The sequence below is a fragment of the Falco naumanni genome, chromosome 8, assembly GCF_017639655.2.
Source record: "Falco naumanni isolate bFalNau1 chromosome 8, bFalNau1.pat, whole genome shotgun sequence".
NCBI classification, from domain to species: Eukaryota; Metazoa; Chordata; class Aves; order Falconiformes; family Falconidae; genus Falco; species Falco naumanni.
The window spans coordinates 20,412,151-20,423,296 of record NC_054061.1 but is presented as its reverse complement, the minus strand read 5'-3'; the positions used below and the strand labels follow the sequence as shown (position 1 = coordinate 20,423,296).

The following is an 11,146-nucleotide window of genomic DNA, read 5'->3' as shown; positions in this document are numbered from 1 at the left end:
CGGCTGGGTGAATGAGCCTGATCCCTCTGGCTCCCGGGGGACGCTCTGGACATCGCGTTTTGTGTTGCTCTTGCTGTCCTTGTACCGGTCGTTCCAGGGTAATCGGCTACAGAAGCCAGTGGTGGGGGTTGTGCTTTTGGACTAATAGTATGAGCGCCGTATTTCGAGAAAAATATATGTTCCTCTGCATCCATACCCGTTAGGAAGTCATCATCGCCGTGTGGTAGCATCAGGCGAGCCGCGGAAGGCGCGCTCTGTCTCCCTGGCCGGGATGGTCTCGGGGAGCCAGGCAGGGGCGGGCGGGAGAGAAGGCGACGGTGGAGATCCCCGCTGGACGGGACCCGCTGCCTCCGCGGCGAGTGCCGCGTCCCGGCGAGCTGCCCGTGGGGAGGCCGGGCGAGCCGCGCTCGGCAGCGCTCGGTGCCTGCAGTGCCGGGAGGAGGCTGCGGGCGCCGCTGTTGACCGAGGAGGAGCGAGAGGAAGGCCGGAGCGCTGCAGGCAGCCCCGCCCGCTGCGGCCCGGCTCGCTCGCTCTCTCACTCGCTGCCTGGCTCGGCGACCGGGCGGACTGCGAGCGTCCCCGCGGTGCAGAGCAGCGCTGCAGCGAAGCGGAGGGGCCCGAAGCGGAGAGCCGTGCTCGTGGCCCTTTCGGGGGTCGGCGGCGGGGATCTGCCGGTGGTGTCGCGGCAGAGATGTGCGCGGCGGGGAGGCGCTGGGGGCCGGCGGGAGCGAGCCCTGCTCTGTTGCGTCCTGCTGGCGGCGTGGGAGGCGGCGTGGGGGCAGCTGCGCTACTCGGTTCCCGAGGAGATGCCGAAGGGCTCGTTCGTGGGCGACGTGGCCAAGGACCTGGCGCTGCAGCTGCCCGCGCTCCCCGACCGCGGTGTGAGCCTTGTCTGCGAAGGTAAGGCGCAGAATTTCATCCTGCACAAAAAGACGGGACACTTGGTGACGGCGGAGAGGATAGACAGAGAGCAGCTCTGCGAGGGCCTGCAGCAATGCGTGCTGCGCTGTGAGGTGATAGTGGACGGGGAAATGAAGGTTTACGGCGTCGACGTGGAGATCACGGACATTAACGACAACGCGCCCAGCTTCCGAGAGGCAGAAAAAGAAGTGCGAATAAGCGAGATGACAGCGCCGGGGTCGCGGTTTCCCCTGGCCGAGGCTCACGACCCGGACGCGGGAGCGAATTCCCTGCAGAGCTACGAGCTGAGCGGCGACGAGCACTTCTCGCTGGCCGTGCAGGCGGGCCCCGGCGGGGACCAGCGCCCCGAGCTGGTGCTGGCCAAGGCGCTGGACCGGGAGGAGGCGGCGTTCCACGAGCTGGTGCTGAGGGCGAGCGACGGCGGCGAGCCGGCACGGACGGGCACGGCGCGGATCCGCGTGGCCGTGCTGGACGCGAACGACAACGCGCCCCAGTTCAGCCAGGCCGAGTACACGGTGCGTGTGCCGGAGGACGTGCCCGTGGGCTCCGTCCTTCTCACCGTCACGGCCGCCGACGCCGACGAGGGGCTGAACGGGCACGTGAAATACTCAGTGAAGAAAATCTCGGAAAGAGCGTCAAAGATTTTCCACCTGGACACTGAGACGGGATCGATCACGGTGGTGCGGAGCCTGGACTTCGAGGAAGCCGAGTCGTACGATCTTGAGGTGCAAGCACATGATGGCGGAGGTCTCTCTGATACTGCCAAAGTCGCGATCAGCGTGACAGACGTGAACGACAATGCGCCCGAGATTTCTGTGCGGTCGGCGCTGAGCGCGATCTCCGAGGACGCGCCGTCGGGGACGGTGGTGGCCCTGCTGCACGTGCAGGACCGGGACTCGGGGGCGAACGGCGAGGTGCGGTGCAGCATCGGCGAGGGGGCTGCCGTTCCGGCTGGAGAAGTCCTTTGAGGGCTACTACCGCGTGGTGACGGCGAGGGAACTGGACCGGGAGGAGGTGGCGGAGTACAACGTGACGGTGCGGGCGGCGGACGGCGGGTCGCCGTCGCTGTGGAGCGGCGCGGTGCTGGCGCTGCGGGTGCTGGACGTGAACGACAACGCGCCGGTGTTCGCGGAGGCGCGCTACAGCGCCCGTCTGCCCGAGAACAACGCGGCGGGCGCGCTGGTGCTGACGGTGCGGGCGGCGGACGCGGACTGGGGTCAGAACGCGCGCGTGCGGTACCGGCTGTCGGAGGGTCGGGTGCGCGGCGCGCCGCTCTCGTCCTACGTGTCGGTGCAGGCGGAGACGGGCGCGCTGTACGCGCTGCGCTCCTTCGACTACGAGGAGGTGCGCGAGGTGGGGCTGTGGGTGCGGGCGGAGGACGGCGGCGCGCCGGCGCTGAGCAGCAACGTGTCGGTGCGTCTCGTGATCGTGGACGAGAACGACAACGCGCCGCAGGTGCTGTACCCGCCGGCGGCGCCGGGCGCGGGCTGGGCGGGCGTGGAGCTGGCGCCGCGCTCGGCGGAGCCCGGGGCGCTGGTGGCCAAGGTGGTGGCGGTGGACGCGGACGCGGGACAGAACGCGTGGCTGTCGTACGAGCTGGCCAAGGCGACGGAGCCGGGGCTGTTCCGCGTGGGGCTGCACAGCGGCGAGGTGCGCACGGCGCGCTTCCCGCTGGCCCGCGACGCGGCGCGGCAGAGCCTGGTGGTGGTGGTGAAGGACCACGGGCGGCCGGCGCTGTCGGCCACGGCCACGCTGACGGTGGTGCTGGCCGAGAGCGTGGCCGAGCTGCTCTCGGAGCTGGGCAGCGCGGCGGCGGCGCCGGGCGAGCCGGCCGGCAGCCTGACGCGCTGGCTGGTGGTGGCCGTGGCGGCCGTGTCCTGCCTCTTCCTCGCCTTCCTGCTGCTGCTGCTGGCGCTGCGCCTGCGGCGCTGGCGCCGCTCGCAGCTGCTGGCGGCGGGCAGCGGCGCCGCGCGCGGCGTCCCGGCCTCGCACTTCGTGGGCATCGACGGCGTCCGCGCCTTCCTGCACTCCTACTCGCACGAGGTGTCGCTCACCGCCGACTCGCGCAAGAGCCAGCTCCGCTTGTCGGCCGGCAGCTGCTGCGACACCCTGCCGGCCCGGCCGCCGCCCGACGAGCCCGCGCCGCTGCTCGGCGACGACCCCGCCGCGCCCCCGGTGAGTGCCTCTGGCCGGACATGTTTCGCTACGCATCTCTCTGCTGCTTCTCTGCCCTTTCTCTCCCGTCTTCTTATACTGCGTGGGGAGGTTTGGTTAGGACTGAGGCAAAGTTTCATTTAGCATCGCGCTGCGTGGTCGTTGCTCTTGCTCCCGGGAGGTGGACGTGGGAGTATTTTTCAGCCTCACCGTGGTGTGGGAGGCTGCTGTGGCTATATTGTTGTTAGTCTGGGCCAGGTTTTTCTCAGTCTATCCCCCGACATGTAGAATAACAGTTTTCCTTTTAGTAGCAGCTCTTCTGAACGGAGATATTGCATTAATAGGAAACAGTACTTTGCGTTATTAGCAGGGTCACGTATCTGACTGAGAGCACATGCGTTTTCGTAGCGTTAGGTTTTCTGTAAGCAGAACGTCAACCACCCCGTGCATAACTTTGTACGGCTGGTTACTAGTTTGTACTTTTTATGAGTCCTTATTTCTTGTTTCGTACTTGCACATGTAGTACCTTTTTGATCTTCTATTAATTATTATTGTTGAAAGCCGTGTGTGATGAACCGTTAGTATGCCTTTTGGAACCTGTAGTTATTTGAAAGTTTCTATTAATTTTTTGTGGTTTTTACCAGCCTGTGAGACATTTTACTTATAGGTGTATTACAAATGCACAATTACATTTATCGTGAACGACATTTTAATTAAGGTGTTTATCTGAAGTCTTTTATTTTGGTTCACTTGATTATCACTCTTCCCTTGTTACACGTCTCTTTCATTTAACAGTCATTTATTTAGGATGGATGTAAGCCATTGTTGGATATGAACGTATAGCGCCTGTGTGCTTTGGCATGTCTTGTACTTGTCTCTTGTGTGAAAGTCCCTCACAGAGCATGTTCCTCAGCCAGTAGTGACAGCAATGTCGATTTTGTGTACCAGAATGGGGTGTGTTTTCCACATTGGAGGTGTAAAATGCTTTCCTTAATCAGGAGACCATTCCCAGGCATTCCTGGGATAATAATTCCTTGTTATTTGTGGGAATTTCCTTGACTGGGTCAAAAGTGAGCTCCATGCTCCGGATTTAGAAAGAGGGTCGAGGAGGAGCGCAAATTACTTGTTGGTAAGTGTTAAATTCTAAAATACGCGTGCATATGCAAGAGCTGGTTGGTCACGTTGGTTGTGAGTTACCGCTGTGCTCTTCCAACGATGGAGTGGAGTTGAAGAACTAGATGTTCCCAGAATGAATGTTGTGCTTATAGACTCTCTAAGCCTCTTAGGTCTTCAGTCTATGGGGGAAGTTTTAGGTGATAGTATTGTCTCGATTTTTGTCGGGGTGTGTTACAGACAGCATGGCACTTTCAAGAAATGTCAAGACGCTCTTGCAGTGAGGGGTTGTTCATTTGTGCTTTTGATGTCGCCTTACAGCTTGTTCGTTACGGTTTTCCCTCGTGTAGCAGCGCTTGATTTTCCGATACTAAGTGTTTAAAGTCGACGCAAACTGTGTGTGAGGAACAGAGAAGCATGCATTCTTACTAGCGTTACGGGTTGGAAAGGTTGTTTTCTCATTTTGGGCTCCTTACCCTTACTCCCAGCCGGTGAGCACATCCAGAGTCTTCCTGTACCTAGAATGATTTTGTGAGAATGACCTCGTTTACCACGAGATACCTGTTGACGCGGCAACCCTGTAGCCTCTTCTGCCAAACAGGGGCTAATCTCCGAGGGATCGTTACTCTCCTCTGGGCACTTTTCACCTGCTTTACTGTTCGTCTTCGTGTCTTTTACAGAGCCGTGTAGTTAGAGGTAGTGGTGTAGCTGAGGATGTAGTGACAGGGTCTTAATGTGCCTAATGCCGATATAATGCTAAATTCTTGCTTGCCAACGTTATTCATAAAATTGGACTATTAGACATGCACAGGTATTTTCATTATGAACGGCTTATTAGCTGAAGGTTTTTCTAAAGTCTATAATTCGTTGCTTTATTTATCACGATTGTCTTACAACACAGAGTTTTCATGTACCATTAGTTATTTGAAATGCATGTGAGCAGTAGTAGTGCAATGCAACAAATGTTGAGGAATGGCGAGATTCTGCGTCAATACTTGCTTAGTGTGGGAAGGTGACCCTCCTGTATGTGCCTCTGCGTCTGAAGCACAGTGCGGTGGCTACTTTGTGAGAATGGTCTTGTTGGCAAGGAAGAGCCTTTTCTTACAGCAATGTTGTGGCTCAACGATCATTTGTTAGTAACTACTACAGTGGAAAAAATTGTGAAGGAGAAACTGAGTCCTGTAGCCCATGTCTTTGTACCTTTTGAGGAAGTGGCAAGAGTGGCATAACCAGGAATTGACTTATCACCAGGATCTCAAGAATGAGCACAGTAGTCATCCACAGAGTCAGGTCTTGTTTGGAGCAATAGGAGTCTTAGCAAAATCTGATGTACCTGTAGTTTCTCAGCCCGTGGTCTGTGTAGTGCTTGGAATGATTCAGCTGGTCGTACTGTGCCCTGCTTTCTCCGTGGTCATGAACCAAGACTTGTTGAAGACGGGCTTGCATTCCGTGATTTCCTGATTGTTGCTGAGAGGTGGTGTTATCGTACAAACAGGAACTGAGGAGGATCAAGTACTTTTTCATAGATGTCGCACTCAAGAGGGTTTAATCCTTTTCATTTTCAGACCATCCCACGCCTGGAGTGATCCGTGTATGATCGGTGCAAAGCACACGTCCCTGTGTTTGTGTCATGGGTAAACTGCCTTCTCTAGTGTTGTCCTTCTGACTTTTTCTTCTTGGACTTCTTTTGCCGGCTTTTTATTCTACAAGTCTCTGACTGTCCCGGGAATGTTAGCTGACATGTCGCATGCACCTGGGGCAACACCGCGGAGGACTATACCACTCCTCCTCACAATTCTTGGAATTGCGGACTGGTAACTGAAGTATCCTGGGCGCATGTCTACCTGTTTGCTGCCCGTCCATCTTAGATCTACTTACCTACCCCGTTCGCTGAGAGAAACAATCCTGAAAAAAGTGCTTTAACAGGTCTGTCTTCCCGAGAGCAAGAAGTAGTGATGTCCGTAATATGTAAAACTCTGAGCATGTAATAATAGTGCTGTTGCAAGGAATAAGGGTTACCGTTTTCCCCTCGGTCTCAGTCACACTCAGAGGTATGTAAAATAAAAGGAATATGAACAAGAATCTCCCCAAATCAAAAGGCGGGTCTGGCGCTTCCTTTCTACAACAGCTTCTCCTCCAAAGTCACTTGTGGCTGTTAGTTCTCAGAGCTCGTAGAAATGAAATAAAAGAGCTGGGAAATCCCACCCGCAGCAAAAGTAGAAGCTGTTGGAATATATCAGACATGCGCTGTACAGTGCACCTGCTTGTACTCACCTGTACTCACCTGTCCTCTGCTGCGCGGAGCCTGAGCGCTCCTCCGCCGCTCGGCAACACGTTCCCGAGCCAGACTGCCCTGCCGCGGCTGAGCAGCGCTGCTTGCTTCGCCTTGCCGCGGTTGTGAGAAACTCGCCGCACTGAAAAGCTGAATCGCGCGTTTCGGTAGCCGGGGGCGCCGACTCCCGGCAGCTGCTGGGAGCGCCCCGGGGAGCGGGTGTGCGCCGCTGAGAGCGGCCATCAGCCGGCTGCGGTGGCATCGTGGCGCCTCCGGGTGCCGCTGTTGGCCGCCGCGGAGCGGCGCTGGAGCCGCAGCCGCGGCCGCCGCAGCGTCCTGCCCCCACGGGCTGCTGGCTCGCACGGCGCCGGCCAGAGCGGCAGCGGCACGGGGAGCAGCGGCGAGAGGCGGCGCGGGGAGCAGCGGCGTCCGAGCCGGCGCCGAGATCGCTGCCCTCCGGCGGCCCCCGCGCTCGTGGCGGAGCGGGGCTGCAAGGGAGGGAGGGCAGCGGCAGGAGGGAGGAGCGCGGCGAGCGCCGGCGAGAATGGCGGGCAGGCCGGGGCCGAGCCGGCGGCGAGCGGCCGGGCGAGCGCTGCTGCCCGCCGTGCTGCTGTGCTTGTGCTGCCGGGCGGCGCCGGAGCGGATCCGCTACGCCATCCCCGAGGAGCTGGGCAGGGGCTCGCTGGTGGGGCCGCTGGCGCGGGACCTGGGGCTGAGCCCGGCCGAGCTGCCGGCACGCAAGCTGCGGCTCAGCGCCGAGAAGCAATACTTCAGCGTGAGCGGGGAGAACGGGAACTTGTACGTGAGCGAGAGGCTGGACCGGGAGCAGATGTGCGGCGAGTCGCCGTCCTGCGCTGTCAGCTTCGAGGCGCTGGTGCAGAACCCGCTCAATGTCTTCCACGTCGACGTCGCCATCCACGACGTCAACGACAATGCGCCGGCTTTCAGCAAGGCTGCTCTCCACCTCGACATCGCAGAGTTCACTTCTCCAGGAGCTCGTTTTCTGCTGGAGATTGCCGAGGATGCAGACGTGGGCAGCAACTCGCAGCTGACTTACCAGCTCAGCAGCAACCCGTCCTTCAGCCTGGCCGTCAAGGAGAGCCCAGGTGGAAAGACGCAGCCGGAATTAGTGCTGGAGCGCGCGTTGGACCGTGAGAAGCAGAGCTCCTTCGAGCTGGTGCTGACGGCGGTGGATGGAGGGGACCCCGCCAGGTCCGGGACCGTGCAGGTCCGCGTCAACGTGACGGACGCCAACGACAACCCGCCCGTGTTCAGTAAAAGTGTCTACGAGGCGCGAGTGCGGGAGAATCTGCCGCCGGGGTCGCCAGTGCTGCGGGTGCGGGCCACGGATGCGGACGCGGGCTCCAACGCGCGGGTCTCCTACTCCTTCGGCAACGTCCCCGACGGCGTCCGCGCGTTGTTCAGCGTGGACAGCGAGAGCGGCGAGGTCAGGACAGCGGGTCCCCTCGATTTCGAGGAGAGGAGTAAATACAGCTTCGGCCTGGAGGCGAGGGACGGGGGCGGGCTGACGGCGCACTGCGAGGTGCAGCTAGAGATCACCGACGAGAACGACAACGCGCCCGAAATCACGGTGCTGTCGGTGTCGAGTCCGGTGCCCGAGGACGCGCCGGCCGGCACGGTGGTGGCCGTGGTGAAAGTGCGGGACCGGGACTCCGGGGAGAACGGTCAGGTGTCGTGCGAGCTGTCGGGCGAGGCGCCGCTGTCGATCGTGGCGTCGTCGGGCGGCTCGTACAAGGTGGTGACGGCGAGTGCGCTGGACCGGGAGCAAGCGGCCGAGCACCGGGTGACGGTGGTGGCCAGGGACGGCGGCAGCCCGGCGCTGTCCAGCCGCACGGCGCTGGTGCTGGAGGTGTCGGACGTGAACGACAACGCGCCGGTGTTCGAGGAGGCCGCCTACAGCGCCTACGTGGCGGAGAACAACGCGGCGGGCGCGCCGGTGCTGCGCGTGCGCGCGCGGGACGCGGACGCGGGCGCCAACGGGCGCGTGAGCTACTGGCTGGCGGGCGGCAGCGCGGGCGCGGCGCCGTACGTGTCGGTGGAGGCGCGGAGCGGCGCGGTGTACGCGCAGCGCTCCTTCGACTACGAGCAGTGCCGCGAGTTCGCGGTGGCGGTGCGGGCGCAGGACGGCGGGGCGCCGGCGCGGAGCTCGACGGCGACGGTGCGCGTCTTCGTGCTGGACCGCAACGACAACGCGCCGCGCGTGCTGTGGCCGGCGGCGGGCGCGGGGGCGGAGGCGGCGGCGGGCGCGGGGCCGTTCGAGGTGGTGCCGCGCTCGGCCGAGGCCGGGTACCTGGTGGCCAAGGTGGTGGCGGTGGACGCGGACGCGGGGCGCAACGCGTGGCTGTCGTACGAGCTGGTGCAGGCGCCGGAGCCGGCGCTGTTCCGCGTGGGGCTGCACAGCGGCGAGGTGCGCACGGCGCGGGCCGTGTCGGAGAGGGACGCGGCCAAGCAGCGGCTGGTGGCCGTGGTGAAGGACCACGGGCAGCCGGCGCTGTCGGCCACGGCCACGCTGCACGTGGTGCTGGCCGAGAGCTTGCAGGAGGCGCTGCCGGAGCTGAGCGAGCGGGCGGCGGACGCCGACGCGCCGGCGGAGCTGCAGTTCTACCTGGTGCTGGCGCTGGCGCTGCTGTCCGCGCTGTTCCTGCTGAGCGTGGCGCTGGCCGTGGTGGCGCGGGTGCGCGGCGCCGGGCCGCCCGCCGTCCTGCGCTGCCTGGGCGCGCAGCGCTTCTCCGTGGCCGGCGCCGCCTTCCCGGCCGACTTCTGCGAGGGCACCTTGCCCTACTCCTACAACCTGTGCGTGGCGCCGGGCCGCGCCGTCGCCGAGGGCGCTTGGCTGCCGCCGCCGCTGCCCAGCCTGCCCGCGGAGGAGCTGCTCGGCGGGGAGCCCTGCGGGAAGCCGAGCCCGAGCAGCAGCGCCGGCGCGGGAGAGCCGCCCGCGGACGCCGACGCACCGCAGGTCGGTAAGCCCGCGCGCTCGCGATCCTCCCCTCGAGCCTTTCCGAGCCGCCGACCGCTCTTCCCCGGGGCTTCCCGCGGGGGCGGTGCAGGGGCAGCGCTGGGCCGTGTCCCCGCCAGGGAACGGAGGCACGCACGGGCTCTCCGCCTGCCCCTTAATGCTCTTTCCCACAGGAAGGTTCGCGTGGCGCCGTGACCGGGGCAGTTACCCCGGCGCTTGTTCCCCGCCAGGGAGCGGTTCCCTCCTCCCACCAGGTGCCCTCCCATCTTCTAGAGAAGGCTGCAGGAACGGCTGCACTCGTGGGGCAGATAAATTTCATCAGGGCGTGATTTTCCCGAGTTCTGTGCGCTATTATTTCTCCTCTCCTTTTTCCTGTGTGATAGCAGTTCCCTCTACCTGGCCTTCCTCTGTCTTTCTGTCTGTCTGTCTGTCTGAGACAATTGCAGGGGTAGAACGGCAAAAAAAAAATGAGGGGAAAGAGTCGCCTCTTGTGTTGCAGAGCCTGTCTTCCCATCCTGAGAATTTACCTAAGACTACAATGAGGTACGCAAAACGACACCATTTGCGCACTCGAATAAAGTGCATTTGGACATTTTCGCATCGTCCACATGGCTTAGAGTTTGCAGCCATCCTTGTCTTCTGCCGCTTCCTACAGCATTTAGTGGGAAAGGTGTGTCCCACGGCCGGGAAGATTCACGAACTAGACGAGTGTTTTCCTGCCACGCATCCAGCTCTTACACCGTGATTTTTGAGAAGATGAAAGCCGCTGCGCCGTCGTTGAAACCGATTATAGAATTATCAGTATCGAATTATCGAATTACTTGGATAAGTGTGAATGTGCATAAGCTCTCCTAGGTCTTACGGGGAGAAATCCCAGAGCGCGTGCAAGTGCCCGAGCAACGCCCCTCGTCAGGGGCTGGCTGGGCGGGGGTGGGGCGCTGAGGTTCTGTGTTGATGGCCGCCACTCCCTTTAGCCTTTAACTGCCCAATGACCGTCAGCTGTGGCGGAGCGTTTAATCTGGGGCGTGTTCCTGGCGGCTGGGTGAATGAGCCTGATCCCTCTGGCTCCCGGGGGACGCTCTGGAGATCGCGTTTTGTGTTGCAGAGCCTGTTTGCTCTTGCTGTCCTTGTACCGGTTGTTCCAGCGTGACGGCTACAGAAGCCAGTGGTGGGGGTTTGTGGTTTTGAACTAATGGTCTGAGCATCGTATTTCGAGAAAAATATATGTTCCTCTGCATCCATGGCCGTTAGGCAGTCATCATTGCCGTGCGGTAGCATCAGGCGAGCCGCGGGAGGCGCGCTCTGTCTCGCTGGCCGGGATGGTCTCGGGGAGCCAGGCAGGGGCGGGCGGGAGAGAAGGCGACGGCGGAGATCCCCGCTGGACGGGACCCGCTGCCTCCGCGGCGAGTGCCGCGTCCCGGCGAGCTGCCCGTGGGGAGGCCGGGCGGGCCGCGCTCGGCAGCGCTCGGTGCCTGCAGTGCCGGGAGGAGGCTGCGGGCGCCGCTGTTGACCGAGGAGGAGCGAGAGGAAGGCCGGAGCGCTGCAGGCAGCCCCGCCCGCTGCGGCCCGGCTCGCTCGCTCTCTCGCTCGCTCGCTGGCTCGGCGGCCGGGCGATCTGCGAGCGTTCCCGCGGTACGGAGCCTTGCTGCAGCGAGGCGGAGGGGCCCGGAGCGGAGAGCCGTGCCCGTTTCCCCCGCCTGATCCTGTGC

The 11,146-nt window shown here is 62.1% G+C and overlaps 3 protein-coding genes across 3 annotated transcripts in view; all 3 read left to right on the top strand.

Annotated features, from left to right (window-relative positions):
• Positions 1-271: 271 nt before the first annotated feature.
• On the top strand, positions 272-7,008 carry LOC121092551 (protocadherin gamma-A10-like). Its single transcript, XM_040603753.1, is given in 3 exon segments — positions 272-682; positions 684-1,856; positions 1,858-7,008. Coding segments are annotated over 3 exon segments (2,946 nt in total). The 3' UTR covers positions 3,220-7,008.
• On the top strand, positions 7,005-9,632 carry LOC121092546 (protocadherin gamma-B5-like). Its single transcript, XM_040603748.1, has one exon. The coding sequence runs from the start codon at positions 7,005-7,007 to the stop codon at positions 9,630-9,632; it is 2,628 nt and encodes an 875-aa protein (XP_040459682.1).
• LOC121093023 (protocadherin gamma-A10-like) overlaps positions 9,447-11,146 on the top strand; it is a 53,037-nt gene continuing 51,337 nt past the window's right edge. The window contains 1 exon segment of the mRNA XM_040604779.1: positions 9,447-11,146. Coding sequence (XP_040460713.1) covers positions 10,757-11,146 — 390 coding nt within the window. The 5' untranslated portion in view covers positions 9,447-10,756.

Excerpts from the sequence above, each read along its gene's own strand:
- LOC121092546 (XM_040603748.1), top strand. The coding sequence starts at position 7,005 with ATGGCGGGCAGGCCGGGGCCGAGCCGGCGGCGAGCGGCCGGGCGAGCG.